General features: G+C 40.2%; 2 protein-coding genes across 2 annotated transcripts in view; both read right to left on the bottom strand.

Moving 5' to 3' along the window:
- The window catches only part of rcan3 (regulator of calcineurin 3), a 41,791-nt gene extending 32,008 nt beyond the window's left edge, over positions 1–9,783 (bottom strand). Inside the window, exons 1-2 of the mRNA XM_030044615.1 lie at positions 9,647–9,783; positions 7,912–8,172 (exon numbers count right to left, since the gene is read on the bottom strand). Of these exons, the coding sequence (XP_029900475.1) occupies positions 7,912–8,121 (210 nt within the window). The 5' untranslated portion in view covers positions 8,122–8,172; positions 9,647–9,783. The remainder of the gene's footprint in view (positions 1–7,911; positions 8,173–9,646) is intronic.
- Positions 9,784–11,592: 1,809 nt separating this feature from the next.
- Positions 11,593–20,142, bottom strand: nipal3 (NIPA like domain containing 3). Its single transcript, XM_030045036.1, has 11 exons — positions 19,901–20,142; positions 19,412–19,480; positions 18,962–19,133; positions 18,711–18,770; positions 18,244–18,389; positions 17,482–17,578; positions 15,846–15,981; positions 15,569–15,657; positions 14,891–14,954; positions 14,681–14,775; positions 11,593–13,235 (listed from the first exon to the last, which is right to left on the bottom strand). The coding sequence occupies exons 1-11, from the start codon at positions 19,940–19,942 to the stop codon at positions 13,048–13,050; spliced, it is 1,158 nt and encodes a 385-aa protein (XP_029900896.1). The 5' UTR covers positions 19,943–20,142; the 3' UTR covers positions 11,593–13,047.
- Positions 20,143–21,193: the final 1,051 nt, after the last annotated feature.

Raw genomic sequence — 21,193 nt, 5'->3', positions numbered from 1 at the left:
ACAGAGGGAGAGGAGGGGACGCCGAGCAACACGTGCCGATGGTTCCACTGATTGCTTTGCTGTGAATCCAGGTCAAATCTCTAGATGGGTTAGACGGACTATACCACCCGCGTGCAGGCATCGCCACCGCTGGAATAGCAGACGCAACAAAATGAGAAACGGGCAGGGAAGGACCTCGGGCAATCTCAGATCTACACACAATGACGTGCATCGGTGCACACACACACACACACACACACACTAACACAGCTTTGACAGTGTGTTCTGAGAGGTATGTGCTATTTTCTAAAGCAAACAAAGAGAGAAAAAGAAAGATCTCTGTTTATGAATGACAGACATTCTGCAGGGAAGAAACTTAAGCAGAGGATAGAGAGCGCTCTCTATTGTTTTATTGAGCCATAAAATATTTACAATTTCAAGCCTTGGGATCAACACGGCAGTTACAATTACAAGTGGTTAACTAATGCGATGAGACTCTAGACTTTAAAGGCTGAGGCTGGTGCATAAGCAAAGCCAATGAAAAGGAATGGACAGAGAGAGTCCCATTTCTTCTCTTCTTAATGATCATGCTGTAAACCAGCAGCCCCCAGGGCAACAGGCATTCACATTTTACATAATAATACAGACATAGAATACCATAATAAGGCCTCCAAAATGGCATTTAACTTAATGCATTAAGTTCCCACACTGACAATCAAGGCTATGAATTCTGACTATAAAAATGCGGCATGATGGAGACAGCAAGAGAGACAGAAAATCAGATACAGACACTAAAGAGAAATAAAGTCAGAGGGAAGAAGAGCACTCATGAGAGCAATGTCCAAATGAAACATATAAAGCAAACACAAAATAAACAGCCAAGAACAAAAATAAACCAAATTGAATTGGGGAGAGTCACATACATTATTGATCGACCCTTTTCTAGCAAGGTAACCAACACTAAAAAAACATCAGCACAGAGAGAGAGAGAGAGTGAGAGAGAGAGAGAGAGAGAGAGAGAGAGAGAGAGGGAGAGAGAGAGAGAGAGAGAGAGAGAGAGAGAGAGAGAGAGAGAGAGAGAGAGAGAGGGAGAGAGAGAGAGAGAGAGAGAGACAGAGGGGGAAAAAAAACACAAGACTGTCAATAGTCCTTTTCTTTAAAGGACAACCGGCGCAAATTGATTTGAATGTCAGTCTTCCTCCTGTTGTCTAATAAATAACTGCCAGACACAGCTTCACTTTGCAGCAGGCTTTCCACATTCAAACAACATCAAGACATCAATAAAGTCCTGCTAGTAAACAAAAAGCACAGACAAGAAACCAGGACAGGGTTTAGGGTTTGGGCTAAAATGTATAGAACAATAAATAATTTTCCACGCAAATTACCCAGGTAAAACAGTCCCAGAGAGTAACTTTTCAAGGAATTAAAAAGTTCCATCAGCCTGTTGCTTTTTGCATTTCCACTGCGTTTCCACCTAAAGACCCGCAAAGATTAGGCCAATTAGTCCACTGATGTATAACGCCAGCTGTTTTACACATCATTTTTTACATCCATGATGCATCAGGCTTTATTACCTATTTAAACTCCCATGTTCACAGATTACTGACCCTTTCTACAATATTTTTCTCCTGCGAGCAGCTCTCGTCCTGCCTGTGGGAGCGTGTGTGCCTTTGTGCACACACGCTCCCACAGGCAGGACGAGAGAACAAGGGAGAGAATGAAAAGTAGAAATTCAGAGGATGAAAATGAAACTAAGAGCATCTGTCTGCACAGTAAATCATCTGTTGAGTGCTTGATGGTTATTTGTTTGTGCTTTAGAACATAACCGCCACGAAACAATCAGAAAATGACGTTTTATTTCTCTCATTCACTGGCTTTCTCATTCATAGCACTGCCATGTTACTGCTTTCGCAGGAACTTTTTCTGGTAGGGTAAAAAAAAAAAAAAAAAAAAGTCTGTGGAACTAAATTTTGACCCTAGTACCAGGGGTCAAAACATAAACAGTTCCTAAAAAGGTTCCTAGTTCTCTGGGCAAGGCTCCTGTAGTTGAAACCTAACTAGTATCTCTGTTGTCACTTCCTATCACAAGTAACAACAACTTTTAAAGTACATACAAAATACAAAATGGAAGGCTAAACAGAGAGGAACAGACAGATCTAGAGATATGTTGGTTAGTTTAAATGCTCACAATCACTTTCCAAATTCATGCACAAGCAATCATCTTTAGGCAAAGGCTGTATTTTAATGGTATGACATCTTGCAGCCGTTATACCTCAGCTCATGATCACAATATAGAGAAAGCGGTGATCTTATTCTCTTGCACTGTGATATGGCACTAAGAACTGCTATTATTGAATACACACACACTGAGGATTTCTTTTTTTAGCCTGTTTCCAGCAGATAATCACTGTGACCTAAAATAGAACCGCAGGAGCACAACGACCCACAACGAATAATATGACAGCTTACATCGCATCCCAAATTTTACACTTTCATTATGAGCTCTTGTGCAGTTAAGAGGAGGGCGGGGTAAGATGAGTCTGTGGGATGTAAGATGAGCCAACTCTTTTGTTAGGCAGCCATACACAAAATGAACCATGTGATCACAGATTAAAGAGGAGCAGTTCATTTTCCTGACTCTAATGGAGGAGAAAACATGGAGAAAGCAGCAAGAGAGTCAGGTAGAAGTGATTACAAGATAGTAAAAATCCATTATTCTTGTCTCTAAATGATAGTAGAAATGCTTCAGGCTGTATTATATATTGTTTATGGCTTGATAAATTACAATATGAGATCGTAAACTGGGTCAGATTATCTTAAAAAAAAAAAAAAAAGCTTAAATTCACCTAAATTCACCCCCCTCCACACACACACACACACACACACACACACACATTCACCCACACCAAACAAACAGTTATCATCATGTTATGTAAAATTAATCAGTTCTGCTGTTAGAATGTGATTATAAGAGGAGACACAATAAGAGACACAGATTATCGTTTTTGTCAAAAAAATGACAAAAATAGAAGTTTGAAGTTATGGAATATTTTACCCCCACAGGGCTCAACTTGTCCATCCCTCAAATAAATAAATAAATAAATAAATGGCAAAAAAAGTGTTATTGTACATTTCTAAAACTATATTAACTTTTTCAATTTCAATAAATTTCCAACAACCTGCACGTAGCAATTACTGTTTCAAATAAATACACATTCATTTCATAGCACAAACTAGGACAGGACAATATATTCATACTGTTTCCTGATTTGAGACTAGATATCATCTGAGATTTTTGATACTGTAATATTGTAATTTGGCATAAATGTTACCTGTCACATGTCGCTGCATTACAGTAAAGAGATGAAGTTTTCTGAACTGGTCAGACTTTTTTAGCTGTTCTAATATTTGTTTCTTGCTGCTTGGTCATCATATCCAAATTACTAATTATTGTTTATCAAAAATCTTATATGTAAACATCACCAAGTATCAATATTGAGACAAAGTTTACCGTATCCCATTCTCCCCTACGACATTGTATTAGTTACTGCAAGCGAGTTTGCCCAGTCAGATCTGTGTCCACACTGGAGGCTCACATTTTTGCTACTAACAGCTGATTTTCACTGCAGCTACTCTTATCTAAATGGCAGCAGAGATACAGTTTAGTAAACAAAGGTGGGAACATTGTCATTATGTCAGGAAAAACACTGCCATCTTGTCAAATGTGAGAAATGCTTAACATTACCCTGCGTGCCAAACCAGCTCCATTTACCCTAACTCTGCTTTCTATTTTCGGCTGCTGTCTTAAAATGCTCTCTGCTTTCATCTCTTTGATAAATACAGAGGAAAACAAACAAATTGTGCAACACAGGTTGGCGAGACAACCCCAGTCAGTGTACCAGAATAATTTCCAGGCAGCAGCAGGAGCAGTGGCCAGAGGCACACACTCACTCTGCACTGCATCATGTCTGACCTTCAGCCTGCCAAGCATCCTTTCCCTCACGTTCACCCCGCAAGACCAGCACCCAAAAATAGACCATCGCCCGGCACATGCGGACATGCCCTGGCACGCGCAACCATGCATTGTGTGCATGCATGCACAAGCACGCCCGCATTCACACACTTTTACAGAGATGCTCACTTTACATCTCACTTTTCACATCCTCTCCATCACGCTATCTTTAGTCCCCAATGTGTTTCATTGCCCCACTCTCCTCGAGGGGGGCCGTACTTTATCCGCCCAATATATATGAGTCACAATATCACACACATTAGACAGAAGTAGGTCACATGTAGGCAGCACAGCAGTCCCAATTTTTACATGCTCACTCTATTGCTGCAGCGCTGTTACTGTAGTAATAATAACAACAACAACAGCAATAATAATAATAATAATAATAACAATAATAGCTTTATTTAAATAGCACTTTTCAGCGAACTGCTTTGCAAAAAAGAAGAAATAAAGGAATGCTCTGCTTGGAGGAAAAATTTGGAAAATCCTGGAGCAGGATAAGAAAGTGATATAGTTGCTGCCTGCTGTGGCTGTTTGCATGTGTGAGGTGAGCGAATCTGAGGTCTGCTGGACTAACCATCAAGGTGACATACAATAATGTACAGTATCGTCAGCTCTATTGTGATACAGGCCAGCACCTTAAAGCTGAAAACCCTTCTACATCAAAGATGGGGGAGCATCTCATGTCTTGCAAAGTGAAAATGTCATCGACCAACCATATTCATATTCACAAATGTGAATATATTATTTACTGGGGTGCTGAAATTTTAAAGTAAACTGGGACGCTGTAAATATTTTGATGTGACAGTAGCTTCACTCACATGCACCCTGCTGGCCCTGTGTATCTGTCCAAAGATTACTTCTCATGTAACACAAGCTAACCCTATCAGCATCTGTATCTGAGATTGCACCTGGAGGATCTGTGATTGATTAATCTTGTTGGTTTATAGTGCGATGCTCTGTTTTGAGCAGGCTCTTAACCAGGACAGGTGTCACACCTTCGACATTTCTCAGCAGCAGAGTATGGAGAGAATTTACTCCACCACACGCAAACCACAAACCTTAAGGATTTCAGTTTTAAAACTTTTTTGTTTGCTTTGTGTTATGGCTGTGTGTTAAAACTTGCTTGCCTGTGGTGGTCACAGAACGGAGAGAGAGATTGATTCGAAAGGAGCAGCAGCGGCAGCATAAAAGCCTTGCTCTGTGCTGATTAGGCTTGGTATCACACACTGCATGGCACTATGAGAAACGACTCAGTCTTAATGGCTTTCCTGACCTTTCCCTTGACAGGTGCAGATGCCACCTTACCCCCTCCGCCCCTTCTCCAACTCTCTCTCATACATGCTTGTTTTTTGTACGTACTATACAGAGTGAATTGCATTACAATTACAAGCTCCGCTGGTCAGAGCTTGGTTCGTTCTGTACATTGCTTCTAATTCGACTCTCCAACCCTCTTCCCTATGGGTTTAGGCCTTCACACCTGAAGTAACACAGAACTAATCACAACTACAACAGCAAAGGCAGCCATTATTAGAGCTAATCATGTGAGCATTAATTTCAAGAGCCGGTATAAATAAGAAGTCCCATCATTTCAAGGAGGAGGTCTGCTGAACCTGAGAAGGACCCAAGCTGAACTTCCTGGAGAATTAGAAAGCAGTTTCAAGGCATCTCTCCATTTTAGTCAAAAACTAGCCAGGGAAACAAAATACTGCAGATACAAGGAAAAGTGTGTCACTAGGTTTTAGTTTCTTTTCACTAATGCAGAAGAAAGGAAAATGCTTTTACAGCCTGCTGTTAAGAGCTTCGGGTAAATATGGGGTCACACCCCCCTCCATCTCTCTCTCTTGCTAAAAGAGCACGGTGTGATTACAGAGAAAGCCCATCCTCTTGCATACAGGCCTTTTAGAACAGCAACGGAAGGTAATGTTGGTGTTGGGAGAGAGCCAAGAGCCCAAAGACACAAAAATGTAGGTTGCCATGTCCCTGCTCTTCATTAAGGATGGAGTTTACAGATGACAGTTTTAAAAAAGTGAGAAAAACGCTGAGATTTTTCTATTTTGGTGTACAGAACAGAGACTGTGTGTGTGTGTGTATGTATGTGTGTGCATATGTGTGAGTGCGTGTGCATGTGTGTAAAGCATCAAAACAGTCCTGCTATCAGCTAAAAACAACCTAATAAAGCCCCTGTGCGTGCTTTGAAAGTTTCGCAGGCAACCTCTTTTTCATTTCCCATCCCTTCCCTTCCTGTCCTCATTTTGAAAGTTTAAATAAATGTCAAAAGTTCTATTTTTAGAGCAGCTCGTTTAATTGTACCATATGGAGAACAATCTATTGACATGCTCTGACTGAAGGGTGAGTGGGTGGCATTTCCACTTAAAAGCCAGAGTGTGAATTGTAATGAAGTGAGGAAGCAAAACGAAAGGGAGGGAAGGGGGCGGACTCCACTGCTAGGAGCGATGGGTGTACAAACAGCAAACTCACAAAGCAGGAGTGATTCACTTAAAGGGATTTTGTGTGTGCCAATTTTAGCCTCTCCGCTTTGCATTTATATACGTCGGGGGGATGAATAAGGAAAGGTTGAGAGAGAGAGAGAGAGAGAGAGAGAGAGACAGAAAGAGAAGTCAATAAAAAAAGGAAAGCTGCAAGTAAAAGCAAGTGAGTGCCTATGGTATATTTTAATAACAAAGAGGAGAAATGCTACTATGCAGAAAATAGCTTTAAGAGATACAACTGAGGGAGAGATGGATATAGAAGAGAGATGGATAGAGTTGAGAAACAGAGAGAGACAGAGAGCGAGAGACTGAGAGATATAACAAGAGAGAGAGATGAGAAGCATGCCAGCTGGAGGGATAGAGGGATGGTAGGACAGTGTAATTGGATTAGAGGGGCAGAAAATTAAAAGTATTTCCTTTGTTCCCCACTCCAGCAAACAGGATCCAAGTGATCCAAGTATTCCTGCTCTTGGGAGTCAGATAAAGCTGTGACAGAAGGACTCAGCACATCTTAGGGAGGCCTTGACAGCTCAAGCAGTCAAGAGACACAAGTGACCAGCTTGGATGTAGTGCGTGTACGTGTGTATGTGTGTGTCCCCGCACAGTGTATTTCATGTCTGCAATGTGTCTGCATATGCATGTCTGTATGTGTGCTTTTAATGCCCGAAAATAAAATAAATAAAATTATGATTTTATGATTTTTGCTGGGATTTGTACCAAACAAACATGTTGTCTTACATTTGGAGAGTGTGATTTGCAGGCAGAGCCATCTCTGTAGTGTCACAATACTTCATTTATAATGCTATTATTTTACATTTTACCTTTGTGAAAAAAATGCAGCTCCTGCAATATGGATATCACACTTGGCCATGTTGCAATTCCAATAATATTTTGATTAATTGTTCAGCCCTATGTGCAATTGCCTGCATGTATGAGACCTGTTTCCACATCCATAACCATAAGTGGGCTTAAATAACACTCTGCATGTGGTGATGATCGATTGATATGCATGGGCACACGGATCAAGGCTGGAGGTGACTGAATATGGCTCATGACTCAGTGTGAGTCAAATTCCCTGCCCTGCATGGGACGTTTCCTGGCATGACATTTGCAAATAAACATCCAAGCATCAGGTGTGTGTGTGTGTCCATGGGTGTGTGTGTGTGTGTGTGTGCCTGTTTGTGGCTGAGGAATCAACTGCGCAGCTTGAGACCATGAAAGGACTTTGACAGACAAGCACAAGGCTTTGGATGACATCATGCTACTGTCAGTGGACCTTGAAACTTGGATGCAGCGACAGATTCAGTAGAGTGACTCAAATGCAAGAATGCACACACACACACACACACATACACACACACACACACACACACACACAGTCATACACACTGCCCTGGCTGACCCGGAAAGTGATTTATTCCATCTCACCCGGTGCATGTCCTCCTCGAACACGGCTTCATGGACACTGCATGCGAAGAGGGCTGTAGGAAGGTCGCTCAGATCCATCATTTCCTCCGCCATGCCGTCCTCATCGTTCTCCCCAAACACCATGTCCTCTTCCTCCTCCTCCTCCTCTTCCGGATCACTGCTGTAGGCCTCTGAGCCATTACTCCACGCCTTGGAGCTCTCTCGCAGCATCTTGAGCCTTTAGGAGGCTGGTGTAGACAACAGAGGCTGGGCACGATCCAACTGGGGAGAGATAGTTAAGAGATTGACATTTGGGGGATAAGGTGAATATACTAGCTCGATGTTGGTACAAAAGGAGCTGAAAGCTGTACAGAGAGATACTGGTAAAAGATTACAGGACAGCAGTATAGTCTTAGAGGCAATGTAACACAGGCTGTATAGAATAAAGAGACAAATGCAGGGAAAACGGGGTATGTTAGTTATGGGGTGAAAGGAGAGAAAGGGGACACAAGAAAGGAGGAAGATAAGCGACATAAAAGATGAGGTAAATATGAAAGAATGGCATGGAAGTGAATTGCTTTACAGCTGATTTCACTGATGTAACAATTCCCATTTCAGTCGTTGTATTCGAGGTTCAATTTATTTGGACCTCTGTCAAAACACCTCTCAACAGGCGACCGATTTAAGAGAAAATCCACTGACAGCTCCCACTGCCGAGTCTGTACTGGTGAAACATCATCACACTGATGCCTCACAGGGCCTTGGAGAAAAGATTCATTCGATGCTTAATTCCATGGCCAAAATAAATGGCTTTTAGGTTCTCCATACTGCATCAATTGCAAATCACTAATGCCTCTGCAACTGAGTCAGTAGATCCAGTCATAATGAGCATGTCATTTTGTTCAAAGGAAATCACACAAGACACAGATAATAAGCAACAAATAATAATAATAATAATAATAATAATAATAATAATAAAGTTTTCCTACTGGCTCCTATTTGTTCATTTATCTTAAATTCCTTATATTTTGTTTGTGTTACACTAGCTATGCCTGGCCTTGTCCAATTATATAAAAGCCTACATCATTCTGCAAGAGTAGGTATTACATTCACTGAGATGTACTGGTGATAGAGTGACATCTGGTGGGACATTTGAACAAATGTATCAACAATGTTTTCATCATATTATATGGATGTGCAACTAAAAAAAAAACAAAAACGTTTCTTTATTTTATATAGCACCACGTGGACGGAAATGATTGAAGATCATAAACTGTGCCTTCTTGAATTTCTTTAGGAAAACAAGTAAATGGATCAGGTTATTGTTTATTCTATCAGATTCAACGCAAAGGCAAAAATACATGTAAACATCACCGGGTCCACAGTGCAGGGACAGGGCGACACAGCAGACCGTATATAAAATCTACGGTGCACTCCGAGGGAATTTGTTCCCGCGTATCAAGTAAAACACTCATCACAATTAAAACAGGGTATAAACAGTGATTAATTAAATAGTGACTTTGACCCAATGCCAAACAGGCCTATTTTCTCTCACCTGGAATAAAATGGGCATTCCTTAGAAAGTTATATCAGAGGCCTATATGGGAAAACTCTGGTGATGAACTTGCTTTCAAAAACAAAATCCCATCGATTCAAACTAACAGATAGTACAATACAGCATTTGGTTCGGGACAATGCCTTTTTGCCCTACTACTAATCTTTCCAAATGCAAATATTGTTGCCCTTCATTACTCACCACTGTTAGTGAAAGCGGCCACAACAAACCATTGCAAGTGCACTCAGTCTAAACGCAGGTGAGGTTTTCAGGTGCTTTAGATCAATCATACAGAGCAAACATGCGCTTTATGTTGTGGACGCTGCTGTCAGATGCGTCGGCGTTTTGTTATTATTAGATTATTGCACACTCTCTGACGCAGCCTACTCCCGCACCAGACCCCACAAGGTGAGACCAATCACATACCGGCTGGTGCTCTCATCCACCAATGGCGCTGCAGCAAGGGGAGGATGCTGCGCTTCAAGATTGGTGGCGAGAGCTGGGTAAACGCGGACTGACCGGTGCCTCTGCAGGAAAACGCGCTTTGGGCTTGACAAGGGCGTCCTATTGACCTGGTGGGTAGCTGAAGCACTAGTTTATTCAGTGCAAAGATAATTACACTGTTGGTTACACGCCTACAAATCTTTATTCAGTCGTTTTACTGCACCGTGCACAGTGCGGTTTTCTGAAGCCACTTGTTGCGCTCTGCGGAGTTACAGGTGGTGGACAAAATAACGGAAACAAACGCCACATGGAAAATGATTTAATTTTATAGTAATTTAGCAGGTAGTTGCGGGCGACTCCAGCGTCAATGCGTCACCGTTAATCGAGGGCTGGTAATTACCACAACAATATAATTACCACTTTGCGGCTTTCTAAGCAACAGGTCGGAGCAGAAATTGCAAACGTGTTGGTGACAAAACATGCAATCATTATTTAACAAGGGCAAGGGTAAAATAATGACTTATGGCTTATGACTATTACTAAAATTTGAGCAAAACCACATAGCCCCACAAATTGAACGAATCAACAGCTCATTGATATAAGCTACTCATTTAGTCTCAACAAAAACTGGATTGAGAAATGTGTTCTAGCCGAGACCAGTAACCCAGTGTTGTGATGCAAAAGATGAACCTCTGAGCAATGGGGAATAAAAAAAAATCTGGTCTGTTGAGTCATCTCTCACAGTTTTCCTCCAAAAGCACGTTTACTGAAGCCAAGTGATGCCTTCAAACCATACTGTGTTTTGCCACTTGTTAAACAGGGCGGTGGATTTGCAGTGGTATCAACAGGGTCTGATGATGACTCTGCACGGTGGTATAACAGCCAAGGAATATGAGGCCATTTTGATGTGCCCTCATGATTTCCCTCATTCCAAGAATAGTGTCATAACAACCAGGATGAAGAGAAAACAGCTTCCATGGCATCTCAAATAACCAGATCTAAATATCCCTCAATCTTTATGAGCCACTGAAGCACAGAGTGAGGTAGATTTAAGTCTATTTCATCCCTGAAAGAACTGAAGGGTTCCCTCTTTAAATTATAATCTGAATATCCCAGTGGATGCTGTTCATGATGTGTACAACAGCATTACAAAGGAGACTGAGGCTATTGTATACTGTTGGGGGCTTGTTACTTTGTTCATCCCTTGGAATTATAAATTATTGATGAATGATTACTGCATGAAAAAACTTTTATTTTATGTATATGGGCAGACCCTGTCCTGTAAGCAGCATCACTGTGACCTTGACTTTATGCATAACAAGGAGAGAAACTGAGCCTTAACTACCAGTCTGACTCATCTTATACAGGCTTGGGTATTATACTAAACAAAATGGTTTTCAAAACTGCCATAGCAGAGGAAATCAGTGACCAAAGGATTATTTTTAACTAAAAGGCAACAATTTGAACATATGACTGCACCTTTGCAAACAAACTGCATAGCCCGTTTGAAGAACCCTAGGCTTGTATTTAAACATAGCAGGCCATACTGGAGTATCAGTTTACATAATGAAAGACTATAAGTACTTCATGATAAAAATGTTTTCAGACTAGGTATTTTTAATATACAATAGCAAGTTGTTGCTTCATACAGAACACATTTACAGACATCCAGAGGCCATACAAATAAAAAAACACATACTGAATACTGTGCTGAGGCATACAGCCCACGTTGTTCCCTGTAATTTTATTAGGATTGGAAATGCAGTACCACATAATCAGAGCTGAAGTATCCCATCAGTGCTGCCATTCATTCATTACAGATCATTTAGATACGTAATAAATAAATACAGTGATAATTTACATCTTGAATTATTATTGTCAATACATACACATTGAAAAAAAGTGTGTTTTAAGCCTATTCTAATGTTAGATCCAGCTAGAGGTTACACCCAGGGACGGGGAGGTTACATTCAAAAAGCATCGTACTACAACACATTATTAAAATGAAACGAGCATCTAAATAAAATCCAATGGATTATTCCATTTTAGCAACATTACCTTTTGATTTCTGGATCAAATTGTGAGAGAGAATGAGGTTAAATGAACAATCTACTTAAGTAATATTTGATTGCTCTCTTAACTATAGTTTATACTTGGACCAAAATACTGTCTGCTTTTTCATGTTTTTAAATTATTTGGGTTACATAATTGTTAGATGTCCTCTATAAATAAATTTGATCTGATATGTAAAATTATGATTTCATGATTGAAATATTTTCAGTTTGAGTAACCCAAACAGCTATCAGTTGCCATTTTACGTAATCAAATTGCTGTAGTCCTGCTAATGTAATGCATTACTCCCCAACCTGGGTTATGTACGGCCTTACAGTAATTTCTCCATTGTAAAGATACATGTTGAGGCACATTAAAAGCAAACCTTAAAATCAATAAATAAATTACATTACCATAAAACAATTGCATCCACTTTGGTCACATCTGCCAAAGTAATAATACCTTCCTATAAACCAGAGGCAGAATTGTTTTTGTGGAGTGACGGCTGCCCGCAGGCAGCAGAGTTAGAGGCAGATATTTGAATTAGCTGGAAAGTTAAAATGTTCATTGGCAAGTCATTTGAAAGAAGCTTCACACCCTTTAACTAATACAACAACAAAGTCTATTTTCCAACTAATGGGGGAGTGAGAATAAAAACAGAAGAGTCAAAGGAATTTCCTTACATCTCACAGTAGGAAAAGGCAGTGAGCTTAAAGGCACAGCACTTCATGTGTCATTACATTTATGAAGCTGTGTGAATCCAGGTGACCCATGCCACTGTAATGTCCCACAGGTTAAGGGTCCCTTTATACTTTTTTTTGGAATGAATAGCAGGACTGTGGCTGCTGTTTTCTGAAGAAGGGAAGCTTATGACTGTCGTTTTGGATGAGGTGGAGGAGAGAACCTTCAAACACTGGTGACCCAGTGAACACATCCCTCTGGGCAGGAGGGTGGTTGACAACACAAAGCCTAGAACATCTTTTCCCCATTTTTAAGGCTGTGCAATATACTAAAAAGGAAAGAACATCTCCATCTTTGCCTTCTTAGGTCCTTGAATGTTGCCAACAGTGGAATTCATGAAAGGACAAAAAAACAAATGCTCAGCCCTAATCCTTCTTCAGGTCAGCCGGCCTGTGAGAAGCACAAGTGGGTCTGGCTGTGACTGCTGGCTGGTCCTGGTTGGATGGCAGAGCAGCAGGAGCCACACCATCGTTGTTGACCAGAGCACCGTAGGAGAAAGAGCCATTGTAGTCCGGCTGGACAACAAGGCCTTTGTCGTGAATGGTGGGAATACCTGGTTATAGAGGGATAAGGTAACTTTATTACAGGTGTAAGCAACTGTACAGTTTAAATGCTGATGCAAAATGGTCCTTGTATTTATTGATGACTTGGTCTTAAAGGACCATACCAGTGACTTTGAATGTTTGGCCTGTTTACTACAATTTACCCACATTTCACATTGGAACAAACCATTTTGCAAATCAAGCGGTGGTACCTAAGATTTCAAAACATATAATCAAAATCTGTCAATATTTAAACAGGAATTTTTGGTTGAAACACCCACCTAATAATGTTCTGCCTCTGAGGCTACACAAGTTGTCACCATCCATAAAAACACTGAACTAATAATTTGCTGTGTAAGGTAACTCCACCCAATTTCAAGTAACCAAAACACAACAGTGCCGCAGTTTTTGGGAAAAATAATGTGGACAATATTCTTATAGTGATACTGGTGTGAAGAAGGTTGGAGGTTTGAAGTTAATTTTCATATCGTGGTGGAATGAATGGAAACAAATGGCTGCATAAAAGGTGGGAAAAAATGATATCAGAGGTCTACAGTATTATGCTAATCATGCAGAATCACTGGTATTGGTCCTTTAAAGTAGCAGGCAGCACTGGTGACCCAGAAATCATCTGCACTTTTAGACTACAAAAAGGAGATACTTCACCTACAAGAATATCAATATCTTTTTTTTTTTTTTTTCTTAAATTGCAGAGTAAATTAGCAGACAGTGGTTGAGATGATACATGTTTCAGCGCTTAGATCAATGAAATCTGGAGCACTTAATAGAGAAAAATGCTGATTTTCCTCTGGTTATGCAGTCAGTCAACATACAATCTCCCCACTTGTGGAAATCCTTTCAAAGTGTCATTATTTTACAGCCATCAATTGTGTATCTTGTTATAATTATGTCATTATAACACTGTGAAACAATTAACAGTGACAGTAATAGTTCAGTTTCTCATAAATATTTGAAATCAGCTGGCATTTAACATTCACATTTAGCTCCATTTAGCACCATGTAATGTACTCTGTTTAAACGACTGTGCTGCACTCATTTTTTTCCATCTCACTCAGCGTTCTCTCATTATATACTTTGCTCTCACTAAGCTGGCCAGGGTGTGATCACACTGGCCCTTGGGACACCAAAGAACAGAAAAGAAAAAATATTTATTGTTGGTAAGTACAGATTTCTCTGTAGGGGACATTTGTTTACGACAATATAAAAGTTAATTTCTTTTCAGTGTCTTCCTGTGAGTGAATATGTGTCCATATCTGACAACAGAACTTCATTTGGGCAAACAGGACAAAGCTGTGAGATCTCATTTAGTGAGGACAGTATTCTCCTTGCAGCCCTTTTTGTTTTTTGTTTTAGGTTGATAAGGCAGGTGTATCTGTATGTAGCTTCACATCAAGACAAATAACTGTGTTTCTATACTCGTATAGCATGTACAAACCATTTGTCATGTCCATAGTGACGTAGGGCTCAAACGCCTTGGCCTTTTTCCTGTTTTTGGTGATGAGGAACACTCCCAGGAAACAGGCTGCAGTTCTGCACACAGGAATCAAGACTGTTTACATAAAGCCACCAATTTTTCTACTGTATTTGTGGTTTTTAGTGGTTGGTTGCAGCATGATAAATGATGGAAAGATAAATGGTCACTCACCCCAAGAGAAACATGCAGATGTGAAGAACATCTTCATGGTTAAACTCCAAGTAAAAAATAGCTCCTGAAAAAAAAGAAGAAATCACTCATGTCCTTTTTACTGTGATACTAAATAAATTTGTAAAGGGAGTAAATGATAGCTGTTTTTCTGTTCTGCCAAGTAGTTATAAATGCATTAACCTATTGTTCCAGGCCCAAATAGTCTCTGATTAGACAGCTATTAAATGTAAGTAAGATTTATTGTCCCAGGGGGGAATTTGGCTAGCCATATTAAATACAGTATGTCGGCAGATAAAAACAGACACACAGAAAAGTACATAAAAAAATAATTTAATATACAGCCTAATGAAAGTTAATGGAACAATTTTCTCAGACCAATCACAGTGTCATGCATAAATGCTGGCTGCGTAAATATATACAGCATATGAAGCCATATTGCACAGTACACTGAAACTTTGCTGGTCAAAGCTACTCTGTGCTGTTTAGAGATCTAACATGCCGGATCTCTCCTGCAAGGAGAGACCCGACATCTTCTGCCAGAGGGTAATAGTTCAAATTCCCCGTGAGGAATGTGGGGCGGGTTAGTGTGAGAATGGAAACTACATGGAAAACTAGAACAACAGCAAGTACTTTGGACACTAAGGACCACAGTCTGTGATGCACGACACCAGAACTCACCAGCTACAATGGCGATGGAGGTGGAGACGATGTAGTTGACACTTGCAATTAGACAGGAGTCATACAGCTTACAAGCTTGGGAGAGAAATCTAAGAGGATGGAAAAATAAGAATTAGTATTTAAAAAAAAATGTATACACTGATTTAAACACTGTTGCTGTATTATGTTCACCTGTAGCTTGCACCACACATTGAGTATATCCAGCTACAACTACCACACTGCCTGTCCTCCCCCCTCCTTTGCTACACACAGCCCACTGTCATTCACAGTCACTCACCTGGCTTGGAAGACCACTGAGGCCACCATGCAGACAAACATGACGTAGAAGATTGGGTAGTTGAGCTGCATGATGCCCTCAGCGCTGAGGACCAGCATGCCTGACACTGCCTTCACTGTGATGACTGTGACGGAGCCTGTGACCCAAAGATAAGACGGGAAAACACATTGAGACACAGAGGCATACACACGATATATATGATGAGGAAGCAGGACAAAAGCTCTTAAGTACTTCAATACTGACCACGGCCTCGTTTTCCAATACCTAATACTGTTACAAGTACACTTTTTTAAAAGAGTGATCTTGCCAAGTTTTTTTTTCCTATGTGCATTTCTTAAAGCAGCAGTCACCCTCATTAAATATATCTTAAGGAACAGCTGAACTGCTCCTCTCCACCCATGACAAGTATGAATTAGAGGCAGATAGATAGGGTGCTGATATTCAACTCTGTGCCCCTGGGGGCTGGGGATTACGCCTGGTCTCTGCATCAATAATTTTGGAAAGAGCTGCTGCTGTTTAGTTTTTCAGATGTAAATTTTTAATCGGTTGAAGTCCACAAACATCCATCCAGCCCCATAGTATTGGAGTGACGGGGGACAAAGATCACAGCTGACTCGAAACATTGCTAAATTAAAAAGAAGGTAACTGGACGGTTGAATTGCATGAGGAGTTAGTGGGAAAATACATATATATTTTTGAAGCCGAAGTGATGCTGTCCATTTGAAAGGTGTTTAAATGTCTGGTGACTTCATGATGGCTGATTACTCTAACTGGATGTTATGGGATTTTGTGCAGCTACATCAGAATAGTGACAAAACATTTAATACAAAACAGAAACAAGAGACCATCTTTTTTTTTTTTTTTTTTTTTAAGTAAGCAGTGTCCAGTTTCTCTGTTGCCCTAGATTCTTGCCTCAGATTTCAGAGTAACTATTTTTTAATATAGAGGTGTCACTTTCAATGACACATTATTTATGTGTTGTCACAACATTGCTGTGCTAGCGAGGGCATCACTACTTGATTGAAAAGAGGATGATGAGGAGGAAGAGGAGGGTGAGAGATGGACAGGTCTGCATCAACCAGGAGATTGGAGGCACAATCCATGACTGCTTTCGCTGCACAGCAAAAAGTTATTGAACTACACTGAATATATAAATTTCCCACTTTTCCTATCCTTCATCCACAAGCTCAAAGCTGCACAGTTTGGCATCAACTACTAATGCTACCATTTTTTTGTGTGCCCTTTTTCAGTTTCCTCTGTACAGTACCAGAGTTAAAAAAAAAAAAAAAAAAAACAATTTTAAAAAGGGCCACTTGCAAAGGGATCCATTTCAAATCACCCAAGCATTTACTCTGATACTATCGGGGGAAAATATGGGCTTAATAAAGAGATGAAGTATATGACATGAAAATAAATTAGATAATATTCAATAATGTAAAAATACAGTCTAATAATCCTTAATCATATGATAAAACTCTGTAATGAGTCTTTTGGGAAACGATACCGAGGTTTTGTGCCTGTTGAACTTTCAAACTGCGGTAATTACCATATTGTTCAATATATTCCAATAAAGTATGGTAATTGCTTGACTTTATGGAGGGTATGAAATTCATAGGCTTTAATGCTGCAGACTCACCCAGTAGAGACGCCAGCAGCAGAATAATAATGAGGTAGTTTGCACTACGCTGCTTATAGAAGTACAACAGCAGACAGAACGTGATGATCTCCAGGAGCTGTCAATAAGAAAATTAACAACAGCAAACCACATGTTAATATCAAATTTAAAAGCAGATATTACTGCAGCGGTTGTCTACTTTCATAACAGCTCAATTATCTTACAGCCACAGGCAAACGTTTGTGCAGAAATCAAGACAGGTTGCTGGGAACGCTGGGAAATTTGCTCTGTGCAATATAGTTTGATACGTAGTTTGTGCCTTCATTGTTTCTGTCATATGAATTCAGTGATGGATAGACTTAATTACTAAAGTATTAATCCTTAGGCAATCATTACAGTGAGTGCATAAAAGAGGCAAATGGCTGATGTGGGCACTGTTTTTACACTTTGTATCCTGAACTTTACAGGCTACCTTAATTTGTAGGCTCAGATATTTAGAATATGCTTTTTTATTTACAGAAATGCAATAAATGAAAGATGCACCTAAGACTATTCTTTTTGTTTAAAATATAGCTTGGATGTACATTTAATATACACACATACACAATATCATATCTTATTCCCATATAATTTGGATTTTATGTTAACTGCTCCATTTTATTTTCCATACTGGACTAGTGGACAATGTCAATTAAGCAGAGTGGATTTGAGGAAACAACCGAGTGAAACTGAATTGTGCTGTGCATGAACCTCCAACTTACTCACTGAATAAAAACTTCTTACCAGATACAAGAGCACCGGCCATCCCACAATGTGTTTCACGATGTTCTCTGCATTTAGTTTCTCATGAGCGTTTGGTCCAAATGTTATGAAGAGGTAGGTTCCTCCTATGGTTAGGATGCAGCCCAGGAAGCACAGCCCATAGCGCTCTGAAATGACACACAGCATCCATTCACTTACATGCATTCAGTTCATATAATCAGGGGAAAATTGACAGAAAGTTCAGGTTTACTCTTGCAAGCTGTGTTTGAATTACTTCCCAGCAAAATATGGCTTTTAATTTGCAATACGGGGCAAACTTCTACTTCTGTGCATTTACAGTCACTCAAGCAGCTGATGAGGCCATAGGCACTGTGCTGTGTGCAAAGAGACAAGTATTTGCATCTGATGGCTCCAGTGTCCCATTATTTACATAGAGTACCAGCACTCCTACAAGCAAATGTCGAGTTACAAACCCGCGGTGCACTTACTTGCAAACTCCTTTGGCTTAGATTTCTCTCGCAGAAAAATAAGACCCAAAATTGAGCTTGCTGAAAGAGGAAAACACAACACAAGATGTCAAAATTAAGTTTCCCTTTCACTTTTGGCCACCAATTCTTCACACCACTATCACAATATTTTCAGTGGCACGTCAGTTTGCAACTTGTTTGTCTTTGTCTTTCTGTACATTCTCAACACTGCCAACAATAAACAGGATCAGATGCACGACACAAACACTCACTTAAGATGGACACAGCATTCAGAGGAGCTATCAGAGCGATGGGGGCAAAGGCATAGGAGACAAAGTTCGCTCCCTCTCCTAGACACGTGAAGACGAAGCCACACCACCAGGTTTTGGTGCGGTAGAAGGCTCGTGAGTCCTTGGCTCCTGCTAATGCCACATGGCTGTATTTCTGTAAAGGAAAGAAAAAATATATATGCTGACTAACAAGAGGGTAAACACAAAACCTGTTGTACGGTATGCACAGCTTACAGAAAACAAACTAACAGGCTGAAAACAAACACAGGGCAAAATGATTTAGTAGTGGTAATGCTGGAGATGAGAGGGATCATCAATCATATTAATCCTGGTGTTATATTGGCACAGAAAACATAAGTAGAGACCTAATACATAGACCAAAACCATTCAATATGGGCTACTTGTTAGTGTTAAATAGGGAGGGTCACATACCTGAATATTTAAAGAGATGCTGACGAGCACATTTCCAAAAATAGCAAGTAAAGTCCCGATAAGATTGTCCTACAGATGGAAAAAAAGAGTCATGCGTTGCTTGTTATGTTTAATAAACACACCCATAATGTGCCTAGCTTAATGTTGACTGCACGCCAAAGCTGTTGTCAAGCAAAAACATCAAAAATATGTCGCTACATTGTTCATAAAGGCCATTATAATGTGTCTGTGGTGCTGAATAAAGAATTTAGATTAATTTTATTATAATTTTGGTCACGTTTCATTCCAGTTTAGACTTAACATACAATTTAGCGGTGTTATCTTTATTGTTTCCTTTAAAAATGTCGAGTGAAAGGAGTATACGTCTTTGTAACGTTAAGGGAAAACTTCATATGACGGTAAAATATAGACAAACATTTTTATTGTTATTACAAGAGGTGAAATTTGGACAAAGGGTCTTGGTTAAAAACTATTTGTCGACTCTCTCACCGTGTACGAGTCGCCGTCGGCTCCGGTGAAACCCGCTGCCATTCTGCCGGCCGTAAGAGGCGATTTGTTAGTTGTCAGGAGCGCAAATACACGTAAATAGCAGGTTTCTCATGCTGTCCCTTCGTGGCCCCGTTTGACAGCAGATATTTATCATGCACGTTTCTGTTTGACTGTCACTTTTGTGAGGAGGACGCCATCTTTGAGCTGAGGAGCATCGCTACTTCCGGATATATTTCCACCTGTTTCAGGATGTGGCAGGCTGCGCTGCAAGTCTGCCGAGCCGCAGTTTCTCCTCAATTTTTATTTTCAACTTCAGACATAAAGAGTGTATGTCGGCAGGATAGGTCCGAGCTGATGCCTGGTGATTATTTTAATAAGGAAAACACAGTCTGTTGGCTTAAATTATCTCCAAATTAATTCCCAAAGCGATTTCCAAACACGATCTCTCCGTTTCTCACTCTAAATTACCTTTAGGATGCTTTTATTTATTTTATTTATTTTTTTATTTATGAATTAAAACACTGTCTAAACAGTGTGTAGTGTAGTGTCCACTTGGTCCTGCAGTGTCACATAAGCACAACAGGCTGTGGCACTGTGCTGGGATATATGGGAGGGAAACAGTCAAAGAAGAAGAATATTTTTGTTTTAAATTAATTAATCCTTAGTTAATTAACTTGTACTGGTTGGATCAGGGGTGAAATGAGGAATCAATAGCTGAGCAAAGTCAAATGTATGGTGATGATGATGATTATTATCACCGTTATTACTGTTGTTGATTAATACATAATAATTGTAAATAAATAATTTAAATAATATTTTTTAGATGCCCTTTCGTCCACTTGGTCTAGTCAGTGTAAAATGCCCATGTGCGTGCTGCGTTATTTTGCTTACGGCTCATTAACGCAGAGCTGTGAAATTAGTCATCCACCTCTGGCCTTTCTCTCTCTATTTTTCCGTGACTAATATGTTTGAATCTGCACGTCACCGCGGACATCTCGTCCACTCCCGGGGAGAGAGACTTGATGACGGTCATGAGTCTCACCTTGACAAGCGTAATGGCATGTAGAGAGTCACTGCTGATCTCCAGGAGGAGGTTTCAAACACGCCACACCAGTGTTTCCAATGGGACTGCGAACACACACACACACACACACACACACACACACACACACACACACACACACACACACACACACACACACACACACACAGATAAAAAAAAAAAAAAAAAAAAAAGACTGAGGGCATAAACACTGAGGGCAGGACATTATCCCATTGTCATTCTTGTCTTTT

This window comes from Myripristis murdjan, chromosome 22, assembly GCF_902150065.1.
Source record: "Myripristis murdjan chromosome 22, fMyrMur1.1, whole genome shotgun sequence".
NCBI classification, from domain to species: Eukaryota; Metazoa; Chordata; class Actinopteri; order Holocentriformes; family Holocentridae; genus Myripristis; species Myripristis murdjan.
The sequence above is the reverse complement of the archived record's forward strand: the minus strand, read 5'-3'. Positions and strand labels throughout refer to the sequence as shown.

Coding starts and splice junctions, on each gene's coding strand:
- nipal3 (XM_030045036.1), bottom strand. CDS start 19,942: ATGGCAGCGGGTTTCACCGGAGCCGACGGCGACTCGTACACG. Junction 19,134..19,411: donor GCATCTCTTTAAATATTCAG/GTATGTGACCCT, acceptor TTTCCTTTACAG/AAATACAGCCATGTGGCATT. Junction 17,579..18,243: donor GGCCGGTGCTCTTGTATCTG/GTAAGAAGTTTT, acceptor TCTTATTGACAG/CTCCTGGAGATCATCACGTT.